This window comes from Trichosurus vulpecula, chromosome 9 (genome assembly GCF_011100635.1).
Source record: "Trichosurus vulpecula isolate mTriVul1 chromosome 9, mTriVul1.pri, whole genome shotgun sequence".
Taxonomy (NCBI): domain Eukaryota; kingdom Metazoa; phylum Chordata; class Mammalia; order Diprotodontia; family Phalangeridae; genus Trichosurus; species Trichosurus vulpecula.
In genome coordinates, this window is record NC_050581.1 from 101,186,776 (window position 1) to 101,214,244 (window position 27,469).

A 27,469-nucleotide genomic window follows, 5' to 3' on the forward strand; every position below is an offset into this window, starting at 1 on the left:
GAGAGAATGAGAACCTGTCTTATCAAAGAAAATCTGGGATAAATTCTTTCAAAAATAAAAAATTATAATTTGTATTTGTAATTTGTAATTGTAAATATAGATTTTTATGTGCCAGATTTTCTTAAAGTGTAAAGCATTCCTGTTCATAAATGTATAGGATAAATGCAGGATAAAAGGAAAGCTAGGGTGCTTGGTGGAAGTCTCATTTTACTGAGTTCAGATGTGGCCTCAGACATTTACCAGCTGTGTGACCCTGGGCAAGTAAAAGGGGACAGCTAAGTGTTGAATACCAGGCCAGGTGTCAGGAAGACCTGAATTCAAATCTGGCCTCAGATCCTTACTAGCTGTGTGACCCCAGGCGAGTTGCTTAACTTTGTTTGCCTCAGTTTTCTCATCTGTAAAATGAGCTGGAGAAGGAAGTGGCAAAACCACTCTAGCATCTCTGCCAAGAAAACCCCATGGGGTCACAAAGAGTCAGAGACAACCGAAATGACTGAACAAGAGCAAAGATAAAAGGATCATAGGTGCAAAGCTGAGAGAGGTCTGAGAGGTCACCCAGTCCAATACCCTCATTCTACAAATGATGAAGCTGAGGGCTGGTGAATTCACCTGACTAGCCCAAAGTCAAAGTAATAATAACGGTTAGCATGGATATAGCACTTACTCTGTGGTGGCCACTGTACTAAGAGCTTTATGATTGTTTTCTCATTTGATCCCCATAACCACTCTGAGAGGAAGGTGCAATTATTATCCCCATTTTACAGATGAAACTGAGACAGACAGGTTAAGTGACTTGCCTAAGGTCACACAGCTAGTAAACGGCAGGTCCGGAATTTGAACTTAGGACTCATAACTCTTTTCATTGAATATTCATTTGTTTACACCTTAAGAAAAGTAAAGTAATAATGCACTTAATAGTCCACGCTCAGATTTCCAGCAATTGCAGTCCTCTGAAATATATCCAGAATCAGACAGAAGACAGAAAAAAAGTCTTTATGACAGATGGTTTTTAAAAAAATACTAAAGCTTATGTACTCTGTTCTATAGGAAAGGCCCTTGGGCAATCAGAGTCTTACTTATCCTTAAGACGCAATTCTAACAATCTTGGTGATGTTTTCCCCATCCCCAATTAGAAGCAGCCAATCATGGGGAATAGGAATAACAGTAAGTGTAACTGCTAGCACACTAACAACTTCAAGAAGTAACAGGGATATTAAAGAAGGCAACAAGCCACGCAGAGTATCCAGCACAGTGGAAATATAATAAATGGTTACTGGATTAATTAGTTGAAAGCAGTCTGGAAAGGAGAAGCTTAAATTGTTGACTGGGGGCTCAGTCTAGCTGTCTGATCCCACAACTCTGCTTTTCACTCTTTGCTCAGATACTTAAAGATGCCTGTTTGCCAGGCAGGGAAAATCCTATAGGTGCTTTGCCTACGATTCTTAGCATGGGATGCTCTAAAAGACTCAAAGCCCTTCATGAAAGCCCACTTATTGGAGAAGCTGACCCTCTATGACCTCCAAGAATACCTGAAATAGTTTCAAAAGTCACTACTTTTTATATACAGGAAAACATGTACACTAATGCACCATATCAGTTGTGAATCAACCCAACAGTTCTGGAAAATAATCTGGAATTATGCGAGAAAAACTTCAAAATTTTTCAATACCTCAGATCTAGTGATCTAATTGTGGAGTTTATGCACTGCAGCAGCTACTGACAAGAAAAGATCTATCTTCAAAAAAAATATTATAAGGCATTATTTGTTACAGCCCCCTCCCTCCGCAAAAGAGGGAAACAAATTCTATGACCAATGCCTGCCAGATAGCCAAAGAAACTATGTTATATGGATGTAATGGAATATTATTTGGGTACAAAAATAAACATGTGAACAAGTAAGAGAAATATGCAAAGAGTTCATGAAGGAATACAGAGTGGACAAAGGACAGCTAAAAGCACAATATGCACATTACAAACCTAAAAATAAGCTACTGGGGTGGAGCCAAGATGGCAACAAAAACAGACTCAGTTTCAGACTCAGACTTTGGAACCTTTTTTTGGTGACAAAGAAGACCAAAACACAGAGCCAGAAGATGTCAACAAAGTCAAAGAGCCTACATCAAAAGCCTCCAAGAAAAATATGAATTGGTCTCAGGCCATGGAAGAGCTCAAAAAAGATTTGGAAAAGCAAGTAAGAGAAGTAGAGGAAAATTTGGGAAGAGAAATGAGAGTGATGCAAGAAAATTATGAAAAACAAATCAATGACTTGCTAAAGGTGACCCCCCAAAATACTGAAGAAAATAACACCTTAAAAAATAGACTAACTCAAATAGCAAAAGAGCTCCAAAAAGCCAATGAGGAGAAAAATGCCTTGAAAGGCAGAATTAGCCAAATGGAAAAGGAGGTCCAAAAGGCCACTAAAGAAAATACTACCTTAAAAATTAGATTGGAGCAAGTGGAAGCTAGTGACTTGATGAGAAATTGAGAAATTATAAAATGGAACCAAAGGAATGAAAAAAATGGAAGACAATGTGAAATATCTCATTGGAAAAACCACTGACCTGGAAAATAGATCCAGGAGAGATAATTTAAAAATTATTGGAGTACCTGAAAGCCATGATCAAAAAAAGAGCCTCGATATCATCTTTCAAGAAATTATCAAGGAGAACTGCCCTGATATTCTAGAACCAGAGGGTAAAATAGAAATTGAAAGAATCCAATGATTGCCTCCTGAAAAAGATCCCAAAAAGAAAACTCCTAGGAATATTGTTGCCAAATTCCAGAGCTCCCAGATCAAGGAGAAAATACTACAAGCAGCCAGAAAGAAACAATTTGAGTATTGTGGAAACGCAATCAGGATAATACAAGATCTAGCAGCTGCTACATTAAGGGATCGAAGGGCTTGGATTATGATATTCCAGAGGTCAATGGAGCTAGGATTAAAACCAAGAATCACCTACCCAGCAAAACTGAGTATCATGCTCCAAGGCAAAATATGGATTTTCAATAAAATAGAGAACTTTCAAGTTTTCTCAGTGAAAAGACCAGAGCTGAATAGAAAATTTGACTTTCAAACACAAGAATCAAGAGAAGCTTGAAAAGGTAAACAAGAAAGAGAAATCATAAGGGACTTACTAAAGTTGAACTGTTTTGTTTATATTCCTACAAGGAAAGATGATGTGTATAATTCATGAGACCTCAGTATTAGGGTAGCTGAAGGGAATATATATATATATATATGTGTGTGTATATATATATGTGTGTATGTGTGTGTGTATATGTGTATATATATATATGTATGTATACACATATAGACAGAGGGCACAGGGTGAGTTGAATATGAAGGGATGATATCTAAAAAAAATCAAATTAAGGGATGAGAGGGGAATATATTGAGAGAGGGAGAAAGGGAGAGATAGAATGGAGTAAATTATCTCACATGAAAGTGGCAAGAAAAAGCAGTTCTGTGGGAAGGGAAGAAGGGGCAAGTGAGGGGGAATGAGTGAATCTTGCTCTCATCAGATTTGACCTGAGGAGGGAATAACATACACACTCAATTGGGTATCTTACCCCACAGGAAAGAAGGAGGAAGGAGATAAAAAAGGGGGGATGATGGAGGGGAGGGCAGATGGGGGGAGGAGGTAATCAAAAGCAAACATTTTCAAAAAGGGACAGGGTCAAGGGAGAAAACTGAATAAAGGGGGACAGGATAGGAGGGAGCAAAATATAGTTAGTCTTTCACAACATAAGTATTGTGGAAGGGTTTTGCATAATGATACACATGTGGCCTATGTTGAATTGCTTGCCTTCTTAGGGATGGTGGGTGGGGAGGGAATAGGGGAGAGAATTTGGAACTCAAAGTTTTAAAAGCAAATGTTCAAAAAAAAAAAAGCTGTTTTTGCATGCAACTGGGAAATAAGGTATACAGGCAATGGGGAATAGAAATCTATTTTGCCCTACAAGAAAGTAAAGGAAAAATAACAGTAACAAATCTTAGGTCAAAAAGAATGGGAAACATTTTTACTAGCTCAAAAGCACACAATTTTTCTTTTAAAAAATGGAAAATTGTTGAAGGTAAAGATTGCATGTACTCATCAAAATCACTCATATGTTGTTTGATTTAACTGTGTTCAAGGATTTTACATCCTGGAGGATTATCATGTGTTGAAACAAAATTTACCAAAAAAATTTTAAAAACAAATGAAGATCTCTCAGGAGAGCCACTCAAACAGCTCAGCTTCCTGATATCCAGTCCTTAAAGACTATTAAGACCAAATAATTGCATCTAATTTATAATTGGAGACCTCACCCCCAACCCCCACCCCAAGGTCTCCAGCAAAGTTTATTTGAGCATGGAGAAAAAAGTGGATGGGAAACCATACCCTGGATGGTATCCACAATATAATCCCTTGACTAGTCTAACACTACCTTTAAGATAATCTTCCTTCCTTTATTTGCAGGAGTTAGGGAGCAATATGCTTTGGACATTGAATATTGTCAGACCTAGTTGAAGTGTTGATTAGTTTTGCTCACCTGTTTAGGCCCGCCCCCCCCCCCCCCACTTATTCTGACTAAATGGGTCGGGAAGGGGGAGAGATATATTGAAAACTGACACCAAAACAAAAGAGTTAAATGAAAATTAGGTTTTAAGAAATTAAAATTAAGTGATCCTCAATGTCTCTGGTAAGAATCCTAAGTGGAAAATGCAATAAGTAATTATTATTCAAATGATTAGAATTGTGCAGTATTAGAACTTGGATTGTAGTACAAGGACTTGAATTCATGAGAAACCAGGGTTCAAACCCTGCCTTTAACAGTTACTCCTTGTGTGACCATGAGCAGGTCAATGAACTTTATAAATCAAGTTTGGTCATTTATAAAATGGGAATAGCTCTTCAGCTTATCTCATAGGAATCAAATGATGTCATGTTCATAAAGTTCTTTACAAACCTTAAGGCACTTTGAAAATTTCAGCTATTGACATTGCTTCCACCGAATAACTCTAATCAATGAAATAATCAACTGTGATTCCAGAGGAGTAATGATTCATGCTACCTGTATCCTAACAGAGAGATCATAGATTCAAGATGCAGAATAAAATATATATTTTTGGACATGGCCGCTGCAGGAATTTGTTTTGTTTGACTATGCTTACTTGTCACTAGGGTTTTGTTTTTCTTTTCTCTTTTTTTAATTGGGGCGGGGGGGAAGGTGGGAGGATGATAAAATCAATTTTTGTTCATTGAAAATAATTTAATGTTGAGCCATAGAGCAGACTTGTTCAAACTGACCCATCCTCTATCTTGAAGAAAGAGCTTATGCACAGAATCCTTAAAAGGATTCTGATTGTGTAATATACCCCAATTTCCTCTCAGATTCTGAAAGCAATGATACTAATTTTGGATAGGGGTTTTTCTCAAGTGGATCTCTAGGGAAGAGACTGCTATTCTCCTGTGAAGTTATCCCACTCTTAACTAGAAGAGTCAAAACTTTGCTATGATAGCCCTACTAGAATATGAAACTTGCTTCGTATCCCAAAAAGATCAAATGACTCTGCTAGGTTTTATCCTTTAAATGGAGGAGTTCTTGGAGTTTCAGGAGCCTGATGGAGAGAATTTTTGGAAACTTTTATATACAGGACTGTTTAGGAAACAAAAAGGAAGCTGTCTTGGATAGGCTTTATTAAAAAAAAATAGACCTGACAAAGAGTCTAAGAATTACCACCCATCCTCCTTTCCTGGAGACCTAATAGCATTAACAACCTGCTTGGGATCCCCCACATCAGTGGCATCAAATTCAAATAGAAAAGGGGCCACTAAATACTACATACCATGTATTGACTTAGGAAACAACATGTTAACATTATCTATGTTCTACTGTATTTTTTATTTATTTTGTTAAATATTTTCCAATTATATTTTAATTTGGATATATATATATATATCCAAATATATATATATAAATATATATATATCCAAATATATATATTATATATATATTATATATATATATATTGGATATATATATCCAAATATATATATATATAAAAATATATATATATCCAAATATATATATATTATATAATATATAATATATATTATAGTTTGGACTATACTCAGGAGTGTTGCTGCCTCTATTTGGCCAGGTGTTTGCCACCTCTGCCCCACGCTCATCCTTCTAACCATATTGGCTGAATTTACTTAATCCTCATGCATAGTCTCAGCCCCAAACTAGTCTCCAATCCTTGTCCTAATCAGGGAAATAACTCACAATTATATAGCATTATTAGGTTGACAAAAAACTTTCCTAACAATAATAGTAATGATAGCCAATATTTATAGAGGGCTTTAAGGTTTGTGAAGCACTTTATACACTTTAATTTGATCCTCACAAGTACCCTGTGAGGAAGACCCTTTATTACCCCCACTTTACAGAATAAAAGAAGAAACTGAGAATGAGGTTAAAAAATGACTTGCTAGTAGCATCACACAACTAAGTAAACGTCTGAAGTGGAATGAAAACTCAAGCATCTAGCAACTCTGTGATTTAGGTGGTACAAGTATTAGTATCCTCATTTGTAACAACAATGCTACTTGCCACTACTATGACTGTGTAAGGCCAATAACACCAGCACACAGGAGGAGTGCTAGCACGGGTTCTTTGATCTGCTTTTCTAAGGAATACAACTTTAAGGGGTTAACAATCTTACTTTAATCAAACATACATATACCATTCACTTAGTTCAGGGGAAAAGTCAGCACCCTGAACTTCAGAGCAAATATAAACAGAAACTACAAACAGATCAACAGACAGGCTTTGTCTGATCAAGACATCACATACATAGTTACCAAAAAGAGAAGCACCAACATCTGGGTTTTCAAAGCTGGGGGGCTCTTAACAATGGCTACCCAGAGTTTCATCTGGTCAAATCACACGACACTCTTCCAGTGAGTGAGAGCCCCAAACCAAAATGCTAACCTCAGATCTTATATACCCTTCTCAGGGTCAGAGGGCATCATAACCATGCAACTATGTGAACTAGGCTTTCTTGTTTCTTAAGCAGGTCAAAGACTCTTGATTCAATCAAAGAAACAAAAGACAACAAAAATTCTACTTTGCCATTACGTTTGAAAGGCAAGACTCATCAAAGGTATTTGATTACCTCAGCATTCCAAAAAGAGAAAACAGTAAAAAAAAAAAAAAAAAAGTCCCACCCTTCTTACCATTACACCATTATATAGAAGAGGAATCAGATTCAGAGGTTAAGGGATTTTTCCAAGGTATTAGAGCTAAGAAATACTAAAGGTAGGATTCAAGCCCAGATCTTCTGGCTCCAGGTCCACTGCTCTTTCCACTCTGCACAGGTGTGTCTCCAAACACAGTAATGGGGTAGTCTCATAGTGTTTTGCTTCAACTCTATTTTTTTCTGGAGTTCCTGTTTTGTTCTCCTGTGACTACATTTCTGCCTTATCCCCAGGATAGGATTGCACTGTTATTGTCCCGAAGAACCAGAATTCTCTTTGTCTGGGTGAACAAGTTTTTGCCCAGTACGCTAATACCACTAGGGTTTTTTTTAATGCTGCCCCAGGGAGCCATTGTTTTCTCAATATTGAGTCCCTTATACCCATTGCCAGACCTTTCCAAAGCCAGTCATTTGCCTGGACCTCTGCCAGTGGTTTGCCACTTACTTAATCCTCTATTCTTCCCTTGTCCCTGTGTAGACAACCCTACATAGCATAGTGGATAGAGAGCCAGACTCCAAGCCAGGAAGACCTAGGTGTGAGTCTCATCTCTGATACAAGTCACCTCCCAGTGTTCTCGGCAACTCTCTAAGACTAGAAATTATAGAAAAGGTACCAACTGGCATCGGTAGTGGGAGCTTCCTTATCTGGGAGTTCCCTATGATAATGAGATTACAAGTCTAGTCCCTATCCCTTATCCCACAGAGTTTACAGACTCCATAAGAGCCTGGTATCATTGAATCTTTCTGCATTTGGACTGCATTTGACACCAGAGGATTTGTTTTCAATTCCCAGCTACTAACAATCTATCTGATCTTGGGCCAAGTCAGTTATTTAATCTCTGTGGTCTGTAAAGTGCTAAATTATATGACCTTCTGGATGATCAGCTATGAAAGATTTGGCAATACAATGATCCAAGACAATTCTGAAGGACTTGTGATGAAAAAGGCTACCTATTTCCAGAGAAAGAACTAATGGAGTCTGAATATAGATCAAAGCATACCTTTTTTTTTTACTTTGTTTTTTTTGTCTGTGTTTTCTTTCACAGTACGACTAATACTGAAACATGTTTTCATGACTGCACATATATAACATATCAAATTGCTTGCCTTCTCAATCGGGGGACTGGGAGGGAAGGAGAGAATTTGGAACTCAAAACTTTTTTAAATGAATGTTAAAAATTGTTCTACATGTAATTGGGAAAAAATAAAAGATTGAATAAGAAGAAAATAAAATAAAATATGCATAGTCAAGCAAAACAAATCTTGCACCCCCAAAAAACCCCCAAACTATGTGACCTTCTGGTTCTATGATCCTTTTATCCCATGACTGGTACTGCCTATATAACCTTGGACAAGTCCTAAATTTAATGTCTTTGGGTCAACTAGTTGAGATTATTTCTGTAGTCCTTCTCAACTCTAAATGTTCATCCCATTTTCTCCATTTTATAGATGAGGAAATTTTATTCAGAAAGGTTAAATAACCACCTCAAGGTCACACAGTTGGAAAAATCAGGACTCAATTCTAACCTAACTAGGTCAGTGCTCCACATTTATCAGGCCCTATAAAAGACAATGAGGGGTTATGGAGCCCAGTTGCTGGCTGGTCATCCTTGCAGAACCATTTACCCAGTTTGCCAAGTTTTTTAAACATCTGAGCACAGAACCTAGCTGCTGCTTCTGAAGAAGTAATTGTTATAATAACACTGAAGTTGACTTATATCTGCTAGCAACTGACCCTTCACCTTTGTGCAGTCCCTGACCCAGATAGAAGCTGTCCTAGAGGAAGTAGGGTTCCATTTTGGAACCTAAGGGACAATAGGGAATTAATAACATTCTAAGACTTTGTTTCTCAGATGGAAAGTTACCTTTGGAAAGACTGCCTATTTGACATTAACCTGGAATTAACAGTTCAAATGAAAAACAGAGGAGGGTAATCACAGCTAGCTGCACTGTAGGATAAAATAAAAAGAAAAGGAGCCCATTGGGATGAAATGGGGAGCCTCAAAGCTAGGATTATTTTATCCAGTAATCAGCTAATTTTTCAAAAAGTTATTTTTAAATCTTTCTCCATCCTTCCCAGTAATGGAATAATACTGAAATGATCCAGGATAACTAGAAGGAAATTTGCCCTTATTTGTTGCTTCTGTGTTAGAATATACTGAATAGCCTTTTTTAAAAATTTCATTCTGGAAGAAATACTTCCCCTCCCAGCTTTTTAAAACGTTATCTTGGACCTCAGAAAGTTATCTCCAGAAGTATCTTCTATAGATGTCTGTTTCCCAGAAATAGGATTACACATACATATATCAAGGGGTCTTATAGAAGCTATTTCCTAGAGGGGTAGGGGTTAGCTATGTGTACAAATGCAAACCAGAGGTGTCTATCATGAGAGGTAGGTAGGTAGTGAAGTAGGTAAGAGGCTGGAGTCGGGAAGACTTGAATTCAAATCCAGCTTCAGACACTTTCTAGCTTTGTGACCCTGGTCAAATCACTTAATCTCTATCTGCTTCAATTTCCTCGACTGTAAAATGGGATAGTAATAGCATCTGTGGATCAAATGAGATGATGTTTGTAAAGTGCTTAGCACATAGTAGTGCTTAATGAATGCTTGTTTCCTTTATATTTATAGTTCAGACCCTCCCCCCCAGGCAAAACCCAAACCTCAAAACAAAGTGCTCTTCCCTGAAATATCCAGAATAGAAGGAAAAAGGAAATATCTACTTGGTTTGAATAACTGCCCTCCCTAAACCCATCATTGTAACAGGAGATCTCCCCTCATTAAAAAGGAATATAATCCACTAATCAACAACTTCTATTCAAACTAGAACAAGTTTGCTCCAGTTCCAGCCTCTTCCTATGGGAAAAATTTCCCTGACGCCTCTGGGTCTAAGTACTCTCCCCTTACTCAAATCATATCATATTTACTTAACTATGCAAGTTGTGGTCCACTGAATAGAATGGAATCTCTTTGAAGGCAAGGGCAGTTTTTCATTTTATTTATTTTCTAGTGCTGAGTACAATGCTTTGTATGTAATAGGGGCTAGATGCTTAAAGAAGCCTTGTTAGCCTGTGTGATGTAAAGCATGGGTTGGTTTGTCAAAGAGGACCATGACATCAGGGAGGTAATGCCATGACATGCAAGTGAATTGGATTTAAGTGAAGGAGGGCTGTGCAAAGTCACCAGCCTCACTTTCTCCTCTACAGACATCTGGGTCCAGGGGAGATACAGATCAGAATGACTGGAGATGGCCCTGGATGCAGTGGGAGCCTTTGGCCTTTTTAAGCTAAGGTCTTTACCAGGTCTTAGTTTGACTGAGGCAACACCCATTCAGTGCTTAAGGCTAGGTAAGAAATGAGGCAGGAAATGACCTCTCTACCTAGTCAAAAAAAAAATAATCAATCTAGGAGGGAAGACCCTCAGGGTTTCTAAAACAGAAACAATTGCAATTTACATTCACTCTGAGCCAGTCCAGGCCCAAACTATGACCAAGTGGGGCTTGGCCTGGAGCCTATTGTTGGCCAAACAATGAGAGCCAGAATGATTTGGGTTTAAGGTGTGGTCCTTAAGAAAAAAAAAAAGATTTCATCAATCAAAATTTACACGTGTGATGTAAAGCATGTTTGGCTACATGTAAACAGGCAATCTTCATCCTAGCCAAGAACTAGCTCCTGGACTGGTATCTGAGACAAAGCTAATCTAAAACCTAACTTCGACCCTTCACACTAAAATAGCATGCAGAGGATTAGTTTATGGAAGGCTGTTAAATGAATAAGGTTAATTTTTGGCATCTCCAGGACTTCACTTTGATCACTTAATGGTCCTGGGATTAGAGTCAGGTAAATCTGACTTTGAATCCCGATTGACACTTAATAGCTGTGTTGCCACAGGCAAATTCCTCATCTTCTCTAGGGATGATATCCAAACACCTTGAGCAGTATCATGAAATAGTGTTTACACAGTGCTTTAATGTTTGCAAGGCGCTTTACAATTATCTATGAGAAACATACTTAGTCTAGGGATAAACAACACTTATTGGAAAACCAGGAAGGTTTTCATTATAGTTTACATTTATTCTCTCTGAATAAATGGGTATGTCCTGTATGAAAAGTACTGAAGAGTACAGTCTGTTCAGACCAAGGCCAACCTTTTATGCTATTCGAATTCAAATCTCCCACATGGCTCTCCATTGGCCAGATGCAACAACCTGAACTGCCCATGTCATGCCCCACCTCTAACAGCTGGTTAAGCAAGTGTAGGAGCTTCTAACCTTTCACCTGATGAGAAGCCTGGTTCTGCTAGATCACAGCTCAGATTAGAACCAGTCACCTGATTTACAGTTTGCTGAAGCTAGGAGTACTTTTAATCCTGTGGAAACACAATTCCTCCTAGTTCCCCACATTATCCCATTTGATCCTCGTAACAACTCTGAGGGGCATTCCCATTTTAGAGATGAAGAAATGGAGGCAGAGAGGTTAGTTATTAGTGTCACACAAATAGGGTCTGAGGCTTGATTTGGATTCAGGTCTTCTTCCACCACCGCAGGTCTAGCCCTCTGTTTTGTTACCTTGATGCCTAGGATATGGAGGTGACCTTGAAACCAGGAAGACCTGGATTTAAGCTCTGACACATACTATACTTCCTGTGTGACCCTGGACAAAACTTAAATTCTTAGAATTCTAAGAAAATAGCTAGCATTCAAATGGAGTTTTAAGGTTTGAAAATTGCTTTATGAATATTCTCTTTTTTCCTCTCAACAGTCCTAGGAATAGGTAGATGCCATCATTATCCCAGTTTTATGAGGATAAATGAGACTGAGAGAAGTTAAGGGATGTGGCCAGGATCACACAGCTAGTAAGTGTTTGAAGCTGGATTTGAATCCAGAACTTTTGACTTTAAGTTAACTTTTTATCCACTGCACCATTTAGTTTCTGGACCCCTTCCCCTGAGCCCCAGTCTCTAAAGCTATTAAAGCCTCTTTGCTTTCATGGCAGCCGGGTGGCACAGTGTGACAGGCCTAGGGTCAGGGAAACCTCAGTCTCAAGACACTTATTAGCTGTGTGACCCTACACAAGTCACTTAATCCCATTTGCCTCAGTTTTCTTATCTGTAAAATGAGCTGGAGAAGGAAATGGAAAACCACTCCAGTATCCTTACCGAGAAAATCCTAAATGGGATCACAAAGAGTTGAATACAACTGAACAACTTTCAAGGGCAAGTACCTTTCTTCTTTCTAGACCCTCGCTCCTGCCACTTAGAGTGAACTTTATGCCCCAGAATGCTAACTCTCCAAAATATTTACATTTTGAGCCTTAGAAGGCCTTGTCTCCTATAAAAGGAATTTCAGCCAATCAGGAATAGATGAAGGCATACACCATCAAACGATGGATAGTATCAGCTGTTTTTGCTGAACTAGGCTTTTGTTTTTTAGAATAGAAGAGCACCGGCTAGGGAGTAAGGATGAAATAAAACAGAAATAACTGTAATGCAAATGCAAAAGGCATTAATAAAGCTTAAAAGGGCAAAACATCTAGATGAAGGAGTCGCTTTGGGGTGGTGGGGAGCTTCTTTTGCCCCTGATGGTCTGGTTGTTGAAGTTCCTTGTTTTGAATTAGTAAATTAACATTCAAATTCTTTTGGGGTCCGTTTTTAACTTTATTTACTTATTTTTACATTATGGATCCATTGAACAGTCTGGTAAAGCTGATGAACCTTTCCTCAGAATGTTCTTAAATGCATAAAATGAAATCTTAGGGTTACAGAGGAATCCAATCATATTGAAATAAAAATTGGATTTTCTCCATCCAAAGTTCACAGACCTCTCTCATCCCAAATTAAGAAGCCCTGTTTAAGAAGCAGGCTTGGTATTTGCTACAGCCCAGGATTGTTTAAGTGCAGGAGTAAACAGGCCCATAAGCTTCACTAACCTGTACCTGAGGCTGACTTTGAAGGAAAAATTAGTTTTGATTTTCAGGTACACAGGAGACTGAGCCACAAAGTGTCTAGTTTGTGGAATGCCTCCCTGGTTTTTGTTTTCTTGTTATATCTACACACACTTTAACCCATCCCTTTAGCCCCAAAAACTTGGACAGCAGGAATTCATAGCTCTTTGTCACTTTATTTTTTTTCTCTACCTGGATCTCTCCTGCAGCATACTCACTAAGCCCTCTAGTACTAGAACCCCTAGTAAGAATTGGATGAGAATTGGGAAGTCAGAGAGGGAGCTCTAGGCTTTTCAAGTGGAGGAAAAAGGGAAGTACTACATGAAAAGAAACTTCACTTCTGGAGGAAGACAGGAAAGCAGGAACTAGACAACCCTAGTTATCCAGTTGTGCCTTCATTGTCCTTAATCATGGTCAGAAAAGGGAAAAACCAGCAACTGTGATTAATGGTATTCATTTATGTGAACCATTTACATCATTGTCGATGGCTCATTACCTTACAGCACACTGATGTACATCTACACCATTAAGTAACAATTACTTTGTGAGTTTTGTGAAAGCCATTATGATTTTCTACATCTGTATGTTTAGTGTTTGTGCACCATAGTCCTTTGCTCACAACTTAAAAGATGAGAACACCAGTCACCGGTCCCAGCCCCTCTCCTTTTTAATTTTTATTCAAGTAATTTGGCAATGATTATTGAGTATGTATTGCTGTGATAGGGAAAAGATAGGCCTCTTCCTTTATGCTATGACTTGAGCTTATCATCAGGCCAGGAAAAGCTGGGAGTGGTAGTTTACATGAATTACAGTGCAATCAAAGTCACTCTATTTGGTAGACACTCACCAAACTTCTTTCAAAAGGTCAACTTTAATCCCATCCAGAAGTGGCATTCATTCAGCTATTTAGAGTTGCATTCTTAACCCAGCTCTCTCAACTTTTATTAAAAAATGGTGACACTGATTCCAAATGGTAATTAAGCATTTGATTCACTTTAACCAACATGAAGTACTTACTTGCATTGTAGGTGCTCATCTTTATTGGGAAATTTGATCAACTTACTGTAATCTTGACCTTAGTAAATGAATCTAATCATGCATTCACCTAAATTTTCCAGGTTCTTTTAACTTAGAGCATTAGAAAATGCCCACACTACATTATCTCTTGACCTCTATATTTAGATAGTTGTTATATAGATATATATAGATAAGTTATATCTAACTTACATAAAGCATGTTCTGCAGTCACAAGAAAAAATTAAAATCTAAAATTATCTGAACAGCAAAGTCATGAACAACAACCATGAAGGTTTATTTAATGCATAGCAGGCAAATGTTTGAGTTAATATGTGCTCTTAGGCAATTTCCTTTAGAGAAGTCACAATGATCTGTTTCAGAAGGATAATCTAGTAAGTCTGCCCACCTCAGGCATGGAATACCACTTCATTTGCTTTTCATTAGCCATACTCTGCTCCATCACCAGCCTCCATGCCTTCTCTTCGGTTATCCCCCATGGCCTGGGATGTGTTCTTTCATCTCTGCTGTGGGGGAGGGGAAAGACACTCCTTCAAGGTTTGGCTCAAACTCTGCTTCCTACAAAAGGTCTTTCCCAATTCTACTAGTTGTTAGTGCCACTATCAATATTACATGGTACATTACTGTGCTCTCTACATCTTTCTCTCTGTAGAATGTAAGCTGCTTAAAGGTTTGAGACAAATATTGTTGCTGGCACATCAATTCTTGTTCTATTTTGCTCCTATAAGTCTGACTTAGAATTTCAGTTTTTTATGCTGGCTAAAATATACTTATATTTAACAAACCTATGAGAGATACACTATTAGCTCAGACAAGTCACTTGCCCAGGGTCACCCAGATGCTCCTGAATCTAGATCCAGCACTTCTCTAACAGGCAACATGGGGTAGTGCAGTGGAGTCAAATTATAATCCACTAAACTGTACATAAAGGATCCCTGAGAGTCAGTCACACATTCACTTAGAAAACCAAATATCAACATGATCTATATTCAAATGTATTTGTTTCATTAAATATTTCCCAATTACATTTTAATCTTGGGCTGCAGTCTGGGCCTCATGTTCAAAAGGTCTGGTATAGAGGATGCGATGTTAAATTTGGGAGAGTCAGTAACATCTATGTTCAAATTCTACTTCCCATTCACCACCTGTATGTGGGCCCCTTGGGAAGGAACTTGACTTTTGAGCCTCAATTTCTTCAAATGGAAAATGAAGGGGGGCAGGGCGGAGAGACCACTGATGACCTCAAATGTTCTATTCCCTTCAGCTCTAAAACCATAATCGTTTATGACCTCATGATTATCCACTTGAGTGCTCTGCCTTATATGTGATTGTAGCCTAAATATCAGCCTCATAAAATAAGCAAAAGAAGTAGATTATACTAGTCTGGATTTAGTGTCTAGTCAACATCAAAACACATCCTTAGACTATCCTTATTAAAAGTATTGCTAAAGACTCAAAATGGTGGTGGCTGTCATGTGAATGATTAGATTTTAGTTCTGTCACCCTGGGGGCCAACAGAAGAAACCAGATGAAAGGGGGGAGTTAATAGGGCAAATTTAGGTTTCATGTAAAATCCAACTCTTCAATTCAGAAATCTCTCTTTATATCTTTGAAAAGGCAGGGTATGTGTGTGTGTCTACACTTTGAGGTCACCGATATTTGTTCACCCTGTCCACCTGACACAAAATGAACATCAAAACCTTCCTAATTTTGACAAGGTAGGCACCTGAAACAAGAAAAAATAAATCTTGGAAGATTACTGGGAAAGCACAGGAGACAAAAAAATGCCAAGTATTTTCCAAAATATTTTTTGGAAGCTAGCAGGTCAAACATTTTGGTTCTCCAAGGAAGAAAGTCAATCTTTTCTGGTGGTCACCATTAATGCTAAGTTAGTTTTAGTCTCTTGGTGAAGATAATGAATAGGTAAAAATGAATATTGTTGAATATGAATAAGAAATTGAAAATGAAATAATGCAGTAGAAGTACTTAAGGGGTCCTTAATTTTGGTAAAAAGGTTTAAATGACTGACCCCCTCACCACTCCTACCCCTAAATGAGATTAAGTACTAGAGTACTAATTAATTTCCCAACTAAGTCCCCTTTCTGTCTTATTAGGACCCAAACCCCATACAATTCCAATGAGACGTCAGCTTTGGAATCTTCTGCCCTAGGTCTGAGTAAGAATGACTGATCAGCCACAAAAGATCCCATCCCATAGATTAAAAGAAAAAAAAATCCATTAACATATTTGAGCAATGCACCAGGTAGAAGTGAAGAAAGGGCCAGTGTTCACCAGCCATAAGCTACATTTGAAATGTTTCCAACTTCATTGTTAAAAAGCATTTAAGTAGTTTTTGAATATGCAGCTGTTCCACAACTTAAGCAGCCAGCTTCGTGCTTTATAGCCCAGACACAAAGCACCTAGAACAAACAGCATGAATCTGAGGACATCTACTAATAAGAAACCTTTTATTAATTTTCAATATTATTCAGAACAAAAAAAAATGTTTAAGGTAAAAATAAAATTGCCAAAGCACTCCCATAACTGGAAGAGGGGAAGGAGAGAAATAGTAAGAAACCCCAATCTAAAAGGGCCCCAACAAGTATACTAGTTATGGCAGTAGTTTTTTATGATGGTTTATTTATTTAATACAGTTGCTTAGACTGTAGGGCTACTGCTAGCCCCAGCAAATCCTTAAGTAGTTGCACTGTTTAGCAAGTTCTAGTCAAGCTCTGACACTCAATTTTCCCATTTTGCATATCAAAGACAGGACAGCCAGCCAGATGAGCACTGGAAATTCCCTATTATGAGCTGCCAAAACCATTTAAAATTTAAAATCCATTCTCCCATTCTTTAGCAAGTTTAAGGCTGAGATTTCTCTAGAACTGGGAAATGATGGCGTTCATTAGCTCTACCCCTCCTCAACTTTGAATTATTTGCAGCATGATACTTTTAACTTAGAAGAGTCATGGTGTCTAGCTGGCAGAAGAGTATAATGTCACATAAAAGGTTAAGCTGTGCTGCGTTCAGGCTGTTTGTCCTCGTAGCGGGATGTCTCTCGCCTCTCACTTTGGTGCTCAGCAATCCGAGATTCAGCCAGCTGAGGATAAAAGGGACCTACCAGCCAGTTGAGAGGAGTGTTGTTAACAAGATAATCCACCACGTCATCTAAAGACTCCTTCATTTTCTGCAGCTGCCCTTTGCTGGAACTGAGGAGACCATCCGATACTTCCTTAAAGGAAGTGGCATTTCGAAATACTGAGTAGACTTCACCAGCCATTGATCCAACATGGTGGGCTTGGTCTTGAATATTCTGGGGTAGCCCCTGGATATTGGACATAAGAGTAAGGCAGGTGGTCTGGAGCTGCTGCGTCAGGTTCCGAGCTATAGCTAGAGTCTGGGATTCAATATGCTAGGGGAGAGGGAGTGGGGAGGAAAAGAGAAAAAGAAACACAGCTCAAATTAATCTACTATGGATCACTTTGTTCTTCAGAGACATAAGAGAATGGTAAAATACATGTTGTAAGGAATACATATGAATACATATTATAAAGAAATCCTGGAGTTCCTCCTTAACAATGGGATGCAATAATCCATGAAGGAATGTAAATAAGCAGAAAGTAAGCTGTTGGACCTATAGAACCATTATCTTAACAGTACAGAAGACCAAAACTAAGGGAGAAACTCCAAAGTGGCAGTGTCAACAAAATTGTGTGAACCTTTAAGTATTAGAATACACAAAACTCCAGAACAAAAGCTAAAGAGAAATTAGATTACATGAATTATATTATTTACTCGGAAATTTTCTAATAAAACATCCTTGTTTTATTCCAAGTGGTCATTTACCTCAGCACAGTGTGATTCATCACTGTCATCATGGCCTATACTCCTCTTCCATTCCAGCCATGAGAGATATAGCTTATCCTGGGCATCCTGTAGTTTTTGGTTGGCACTATCAACATTCTTCCTGGCAAACTCTATCTATATTCCATAGGAATGTAAAGAGACATATTAGAGTAGAAACAGGACTTCATGAACTCAGGAATCCACAAACCAAGAGGTCAGGCATTATGCTTATGAACTTTAAAAATGAAAGTTTATACACAAGATTTACACACATACACACACTGGGGGTGGGGAGGTATGTGTGTAGAGAAATGGTAGAAGTTCAGCAAATTTGGGGGCCTTATATTAAAGGTTAGTTCATCTAGTCTTTTTCAATTTACGGGTTTTTTTTGCGGGGGGGGGAGGGCCTTTGGGGTGGGGAAAAAGGAAGAAATTTCATGTAATCTAGGAAGAAATAGAGTGATTTTCTAATTAAAGGATTTTGTGTTAAAAGAAGCCTTAGAAGTCTAGGGATGAAGTTGAAGACCAGAGAACAGAAAAATTTTATAGACAGGCAGAATTGATTTCTAGTCCAGTTTTCTTTCTGCTAAACTATGCTTCCTCATAACTATATCTTTTGAGGCACTCAAAAGTGTTTCACTAATATAGTTTATTGGTGAGATAATAATCTATAAAATTCACCACCACTCTTTACATAGATTAAGGAGAGACATGAAAGATATTAGCATACAAATTAAAAGACCAACACTGAAGTGAGCTTTACAGAGTTACAAGTTTATCTAAAACAGTTTTCATATGAATTGTGATTAGGGTTCATCAGAATTCATAATGCTGCTTGTTCCACAGTTTGCTTGGTAGAGTGGTATCAATTTGGTGTATATACTTTAAGAAAAATACCACCTAAGCCATTCATTACCAATATATTTGTTTAGCATAACAGGTAAAAAAATGTATTCCAATCTAGTCCACAGTTATTTGTTCCAATTAATATAGAACAAAGGCAAATTGTTACTTTAAGCGGCATAAATACCAATTATACAAAAAATAATCATCTGATTAGCTTTTAAAGTGTGTTACACCATGAGCCATAGTTAAAGTGGTCAAAAGTGAGAAGTTTTTAAAAGATGAGTTGAATAGTAAGTGACCATTTACAGATATGCTACAAATTACTAACAGTAAAAAAAAAAAAAATTAAGATGACTGCAGTTTTGCTATAGACCACATAAACTTACAAAGACAAAAACAGCAAAAACCAACATTGGAGTGTCTGTGGAAGTCTGTGGGAAGACACCCTGATGTACTGTGAAAATATCTATGAAATGACCCAACCATTCTGGAGTTACATAGGAAAGCGGCTTATTCCTCTTTTTTGATCCAACAATACTGCTACTGGGCATAGCCCAAAGAAACCAAAAACCAAAACAAAGGTTTAATATGTACCAAAATATCTAGATCACTCAATGGTAGCAATGAATAAGAAACAAAGCAGCTGTGTATGCAATGTGTATGCACTAAGAAACAAAGCTTAGGGAACTGCTGAATGTAATGAAATATTATTGTGTAATATTACCAATGAGGAATTCAGAGAAATGTGAGTAGGTTTGCGTAAACTGATAAAGAGTGAAATAAGCAGAACCAAGAACACATATGCAATGCCCTGTAACAATGTAAATTAAATGATCATTACAATTAAGTTGAGCTGTTGACTAACAAGAAAAAAAAATTAGGTCTCAGAGAAGAGATAATGAAACATAAATACTTTACCACTCTCAGCAAAGAATTAGGATGTTCAAAGGAAAACTATCTGCCTCATCATCAGATGTGGCCACTATAGTGAATATTGTTGCTAAAGATCTTTGCTTTGTAAAAAGGATTCAATCTGGAATTGAGGAGGGGCGGAGGTAGCAAAAGGTACTGATAAAGTTTTGAAAGTACAGCAGCAGTGTTGAAAGTCTGTTCCCCGTCACGGGTTGGCCTACATATCAGAGTGCTCTGCACAAGCACTTTTCCCCCATACCATATTTTTCTTTTTGATTAACATTCTTTTAAAAAGCAAATAACCTGGGGCTTTGGGACAAGTAGCCTTTTCTGCCTTCCAGACTACACGGCCTCTAGTTGCCAGGGATCCAGGTAAAGCTAGGCCTGTTAATGGTTCAGCTGAATTACAGGTTAAATAACAGGTTACTGTGACCTGTCCTGGGAATGCAAGCAAGGTTTATAGCTTGCTAAGAAATGAAGCGAATTGCCAAAAACTCACATTAATTTTGAATTTAATTTGTTTTTACACTGGAGTTTGCTTGCCTAATAGAAAAGTAACTAAGTGGAGTTATACATCTATCCCTAAATTCTTCCCAACATTTGAGTGCCAACTCATGTTTTTTCCAATAATCAACAAGTATTTAAGTAGTACCTATGTTGTACTAGCCTTTGAGAATACCAAGACAAAACATAAAAACCCATAATCTCTGCCTTACATAACAAAAGTAATATGGGGGAGAGGAGTAGCAAACAATAGGTAGCAGCATTTGAACTGAATTTTACAAGAGGTGAAGATTCTAAGAGGAATAAAGAAGGTGACAACTAGGTGAGATAATGGAGAGCCCTATGGATATACGATGGATAGAAGGGTTGGGGGAAGACGACTGCCTATTTGGAGGCATGCAGATGCAACATGGTAACTGAAGAGCAACAAAATGGCTAAGCTTGGTTGGACTGCACTGCACAAAGGAGAGTGAACTGCGTAATAAGGGCAGCGCTAGGTTGGAGCCAGATTGTCAAGTGCTTTAAATACAAGAGAAATTTTGTATTTGATCCTAGAGGCAATACAGCCAAAAATGACATTACCCATGGAAGTATTTCCACCCTACCCTCACCTTGCCCTCCCAACTAATTTTATTCATCACGGCCAGTGAACTTATTAAAGGAGGTTTTTACCAGGTTCATAGTGGAATGCAGCTGAGAAATGGTCTCTTGGCCTTTGTGTTTGGCTTCATTAACCCTGCTTAAAGCCTGCTGGTAGGCGCGTGAGCGGAGTTTGGAGGACAAAGATCCCAAACGAACATAGTAACTTGGTTTCTGAACCACATCGAACCCTTCAACTTTCTTTGCTTCTTTTTCTGAAATTAGAGATTGGGGCAGGGGAGAAGAATCCAGCTTAATTTCACTGTCCGTTTGTAGTAACTGTATATCTAAGATCACAGGACTGAGATGTAGTTGAATGCCCTCATTTTAGGGGTAAATAAAACAGAAGTCCAGGAATTAAATGACCCATCATACTCAGTGAACACACGCCTAGGAACTGAACCCAAGTCTTCTGACTCCCTAACAACAATAACGATAGCTAGCATTTACATAGCACCTACTATGTGCTGGGCACTGCTGTGTGCGCACTAAGCTCTTTACAAATACGAACCCATTTCATCCTCAAAACAACGCATTCAAGATAGGTATTATTATCCTCATTTATAGTTGGGGAAACTGAGGCAAAACAAAGTGATTTGCCCAAGGTCACACAATGTGCCCAAGTTACATTAAGAGCCTTCCCCAAGGTCGTAGAGCTGGAAAGTGTCTGAGGTCAAATTTGAACTCAGGTCAGGTCTTCCTGACTCCAGGGTGGTAGCCTCACTACACTAATAATTAGTTGACTTTGACTATTTTGTAGTTCATGGGAATCATAACCCACTCCTATTCTATCCCTACTACTCCCAGCCCCCCAAAATTCAACTCTATATTTATTTGTACAATTTGGAGTTTTAAAATCACCCAAAACTTTTAAAAGAAGCTGCTCTAAGGTGGTACCAACAAGAGCTGGTCTTACCTAGTTCCTCTTCAGTGAGTGGAAGATACTGATCCACAAGTAACTCCGACTTGCTAAGCGCATTTTCAACTCCACTGCTCACCATCTGTACCATGCGACTTCCCAATACAGTGTTGATACTGCCATTCACCACAGACTTAGTCATTTCCACACTGTCGTTAACTGCTCCTTTTGTTCTGCCTACAACTCCACTAATAGTGTGAGTCACAGAATCCTTGGCACTGGTCACGGTCGTCGTCACAACATCCTTTGCACCAAACACCGCACCCTTGGCATTGGCAACAACCTAGAAGAAGAGGAGAGTCATTTGACTTCAAGTTGAAGATGCTTCTTCTCCAAGTATGAGAACGGATGCTAGAAAAGGACAGACTGGAGGTCATGGTGGGAGAGACATAATAGGAAACTATGATCAGACAAATTTCAGAGTTAGATTCTTAGAGATAGGGTGATGGACCTACATACAGAATTACAAAAGAATCGGCTAGCTCTTAAGCCAGGATTTTTAAAAATTATTTATTTAATATTTTTAGTTTTTAGCATTGATTACCACAAGATTTTGAATTTTAAGCCAGGATTCTTAACCTAGGGTCCACAAATGTCTAAAAAAAATTTATTTTGATATGTTTTACATGACTTCCTATGTATAATGGATATTCTATTTCTTGCCTCCTCAATAGGTGGGAGAGGGACAGAAGGGAAAGAATTTGGAAATAAAAATGATGGTAACTATATTCTAATATAATTGGCTTCTTTTGTTACCCTTTGTATTTTATTTTATGCATCTAAAAACATTTTGAGAAGGTTATCGATGAGCTTTAGAACTGCCAAAGGGAGGCAGCTAGGTGGTTCAGTAGATAGAATGCTGGGCCCAGAATCTGGCACCCCCAAGTTCAAATCCAGCCTCAGACACTTACTAGCTGTGTGACCCTGAGCAAACTGAACTGCCTCAGTTTCCTCAACTGTAAAATGGGGATAATAGCACCTGTTCCCCCTCCAGCTGGTTTGAGAAACAAATGAGATAATATTTGTACAGTGCTTGGCACACATTAGGTGTTTCACAAATTATTTTCCCCTTTGCTTCCCCATGAAACAAAAAAAAGGTTAAGAAGCTCCATTCTGTAGTCTAGAAGATGCTCCTACTTTCCTTAATGCCTATGTACAGGATCACATACCAGTCTCTATATATGACCATAGTTCTTAAAGGATGGAGTCCAAGCTAGGAAGTTAAGAAGGTTCTTTTACCCTCCATATCTGTGAGATAAAAATTCTAACATAAGGGGAAGAGAGCTAAGAAGAGTGCCGACTTGTAGCACTACTTGACACCATACTAAAAACAGGTATTAAATTGCAAAGGGAGATTTTTTTTAGAGATTAAGAAATGCTATTCAGAAAATCAAGTGTTCCTTGGATGCTTCATGGCATGGAGCTGACACTGTCAAGACAGAAGTTTGGACTCCCTCAAGCCCAACAGGGGCAATTAGGTTGCACAGTGGATAGAGTGCTGGGCCTGAAGTCAGGAAGACTCTCATCTTCCTGAGTTCAAATCTGACCTCGGAGACTCTCTAGCTGTATGACTTTGGGCAAGTCACTTAACCTCGTTTGCTTCAGTTCTTCATCTGTAAAATGAGCTGGAGAAGGAAATGGCAAACCACTCAAGGATCTTTGCCAAGAAAACCCCAAATGGGGTCACAAAGAGTCAGACATGACTGAAACAACTCAACAACAAGATGAAAATATAAATAGAGGCCAAAACCCATTATGTATCAATTTCTATGGGAGGTCTAATCTTTTTTATTTTGTTTTACACGCTTTAAGTAAGCCTGTACAAGATACAAAAATATGCAAAACTTAGGACACTGGCCCAGTCCGATCACTCATCTATTATCTTGCAATCATTCTAAAAATTGACTTGTTTTTTGTTGCTTGTTTTTTTTTTTCATTTTTCCCACAACGGATTTATACTAGAAGCAAAGAGACTTTCAAAAAAGAAAGAAAGAAAGAAAGAAAGAAACCAGTTTTGTTTAAGACACTTCTTTAGTCATTCAAAGGCCAGATGAGCTTTTATATACACACACACAAAAATCACTTAAGGCTCCTTTGAATCCATTAATCACCTTAAAGGCTATTGAAGAAAGCTGGTGATTTTTCCAGCTGGGAGGAGAATAATTTAACCAGCTTAGATACCTTTGACTTCAGGGTCAATTACAATAATTAGGTTGAGAAAAACAGACTGGCTATGCAGGGCCAAGCAGAGACCTCTTCTCCAAACAAACTTATTAGTATTTGGATTGAGGTTATCATTTAAAGAACTCCAATGAATCCTTCTCAGATTAGAAACTAACTGGAAACATAGGCTAAATCTAATAGTAAGACTTCAACAGCTTAGTCTCAAAATAAAAGTGCTAACTCATACTAGGTGAAAATGAGTTAGATGTTAAACCCTCTGAAAATAAGAGTAAGAAAATCACTAGAAACTAGATTCATGATTAATAGCTTTTACTACTGGATTATTCAAAATTAAAGGTATTAAGATCAAGTTCACAGAGGAAAAATAAGTCTGATCTAGAAACTGCATCAAACCTAAAGGGCTTTATATTCACAACTGTACTGCCATGAATATTTTAAATTTCAAATGATCCTAGGAGCTAATGGTGAAAAAGGTCACACAAATACCTATTAAGCACCAACTATGAATGAGGCCTTATGCTAGGAATATAGAGATGATAACCTGTTCTCTTAAGAAACTTGTGTTTCTTGGAGAGAGCAGATTATTAGGGGAGAAAGAGAAGGTAAAAAACATATGTATATGAATACCTCCTCCCTTACACCTAGGCAAATAAAGAGGCATAAAGAAGGCAGAATTCTTGAATTTGAGGATGATTGTGGTGTTAGTTGGGTTACAGAAGAGAGAGAATGCAAAGGAAGGTTTCATGGAAAGTAGTAGCAAAGTTGGGCCTTCCTTGAAACGAGGAAAAAAGTCACGTCTAATCTAAGAACGATGTGGGGAGGAAGGGGGGAAGGCATGGAAGACAGAATGAAAAAGGAGTAAAGAAGTGAACTAGGTAGTTCAATTTAGCTAGAATTAATGAGAGCAATGTGAGTTTGCTGGACATTTCTTATTTGGAGCCATATTTCTTGATTTTGGCACTCCCTGAAATATGGTCAATATGTTTTGTCTAGAAGTTGAACAGATGAAGAATATGATTATAAACTAAATTAGGGGACAACATTTGGAAACATCAATGCTGAGAAGGAATTCAAAAGGGCAACAGGGGACAGGCAGGAAGATTTGATTATGAGGCAGTACAGAGGAGAAGAGATGAAGACCTGAGAAAGGTGACCATATTGAGAATGAATACAAAAAATGCTGCAGAGATAGAATGGAAAAAATTCAGCAACTATTATACAAAATGAGGGAGAAGGAAGAATTAAGACAATATATTTCATACAGAGGTGATAACCTAAGACTATAAATCTGAGCAAATGGGGAAACGGTGTTACCATCAACAGAAACAGAAGTTGGAGAGGAAAGTTAATTCCATTTTAGAGACTTTCCTAGAAATTCAAGAGTGATATTTTTTTTTGAGCATGTAGTCAAAACAACTAGATCCAAAGGGACCAAAGGATGTACGGTGGTGAGAAAGCAGAGGCAATGAATACAAACATCAGCTGACCCTTACAGTATGCTTTTTATATGTTCTTTCATCCTTCCTTGTAAGTTTTTTTCCCCGCCACAGGCGTGTATTGGCCCCTTCTAATCCATCACCTTTAAACCATAATAAGCTAGGAAGCCAAAGAGCCAAGCCCAATAGATCCAAAAATGATAAATGAGCTGTTAGTAAGGACTTGAGCAATCTGTGCATAGAAGGCATAAGTGTCCCCTGCACAAACCCTATGACCTCTCTTCTGCCTGTTCTGAGGTTTCTCATTTACTAAGTTCCAGGTTCTAAATTACTGAGAATGTCAGGGAAGTGACCTTCATGTGAGGAAGATATCACTGTACTTCATTTGGCAGGGAAGCCTTCTGTTCTGGCATCCTGTGGAAATTTCTGAGAAATAGGCTATAACCTGCCTTGATAGGTTTGGGGTTTTCTTTTACTTTGTTTTTTTGACCCCTGAAAACCTGTTTCATTCTACCGTTAAGAAATACTTGGTATACTTGTGAACCTCGGAGAGGTGAACAGAGGGATCATCTGGTTATAGGATTTCTTTAAATGGGAGATCTTTCATAACTACTCTAAAGATTGTTAGAAGGATAATTAACAGTCTAAAAACAGCAATTGCATCTAGGTCTCAAGACCGACCTTCTTATCTATTTCAGAGGACACTGGAAATATATTGATCAACTGATGCTCAAAGTTATTAGCACAGTATACTTTCAGACTTGGCCAATGTGTAGAATTGTGTACTTGTAAAGGGAGGGCTTTTATTTTTGGCTTGTTAGTGGGGAGATAAGGATATAAATATCAAAGACAAGACAGTGCAAAAGGAGGTTCATAAGGAGAGCAGCATTGGAAATAACTCAAGAAAATTTACAGTGTCATATGCAATCCTTTTCTGTTTTTTGTATAAGGCAATACAAACATTTGTAAAGTTCACAACAATTTTTTTAAATTATTAAGATACATATTGTTAAAGAAAGAAGTTCATATGAAAGATCTGAAAATTAGGAATGGGAAGGAATCTTAGCATTCATCTTTGTACCGCCACCTCTTTGTTTAGAGGAAACAGAACCAGACAGTAAAGAAATTTCCTAAGGATCTTGAGCAATTCAGTAGGACAGCCCAGGTTCTAATCTAACTCCAAATCAAGTCTTCTGCATGGCAATAATACACAAATACTATTCGTGGTTGTATAAAAAAGTAGCAGGGCCCTGGAAACACTAATCCTACAGTATGCCATACTTTCTTTAGGGAATAGTCTTAGTTACAGTGGATCTGACATTTCTATTTAAGGCATTATATTTACCACTTACTATTTATTGTTCTTTTGGGAAAAATAGAATGAAAATATTTAAGGCAAATTTGTCACTGTTTCAGATAAAGTTTCTTGAAGATTAGGTTTCACATTTTTGTTTTTTAATCAAGGGAATGACTATCTTCTCTTGATAGCAAAGTTGCTTAGTTCTCCTTCTGATAGGTCTTATGAATATTTGATACTTTCCCCTTAAATCTATTAACATTTCCTTAAAATGTTTCATATTGTTGAACAAAAAGTGAAGTTTAAAGTAGCCACCAATTTAATGTAACTAACATATTTGAAGTTACATAAGCAGTTAAATATCAAGATTCTTTTTTTAAGAAAACCCTTAGTCCAGAGTTTAATGCTCCCTCATTACTTCCGCTGTTGCCAACCATTAGCCGCTAAGTAGCACAGGAGGCATGATCATCCACTACCTTGTTGCACTGGGCCTCACTAAGAGCCACAAAGTAACTACGATCCTGAAACTATAACACCACTGCCATTACAATGCTTGACTAGGAACATCAATTTTGTTGGAGATATGACCTATGAGGTGGTGGTGCCCAGGGCTTGCCCCACTGTGAGAGGGGGCCATGAAAACTATTAGAGGTCTTTATAGGTTCTGA

The 27,469-nt window shown here is 38.0% G+C and overlaps 1 protein-coding gene across 3 annotated transcripts in view; it reads right to left on the reverse strand.

Moving 5' to 3' along the window:
• Positions 1–27,469, reverse strand: part of PLIN2 (perilipin 2) — a 34,394-nt gene that overhangs the window by 1,455 nt on the left and 5,470 nt on the right. The window contains exons 5-9 of one of the 3 annotated variants that reach the window (XM_036737908.1): positions 21,882–22,167; positions 20,999–21,180; positions 18,065–18,199; positions 17,340–17,630; positions 14,472–14,724 (exon numbers count right to left, since the gene is read on the reverse strand). In XM_036737908.1, coding sequence (XP_036593803.1) covers positions 14,716–14,724; positions 17,340–17,630; positions 18,065–18,199; positions 20,999–21,180; positions 21,882–22,167 — 903 coding nt within the window. In that variant the 3' untranslated portion in view covers positions 14,472–14,715. Of the gene's footprint in view, positions 1–14,471; positions 14,725–16,659; positions 17,631–18,064; positions 18,200–20,998; positions 21,181–21,881; positions 22,168–27,469 lie in introns of those variants that run through there. The other 2 variants (XM_036737905.1, XM_036737906.1) reach the window with 2 other exon arrangements.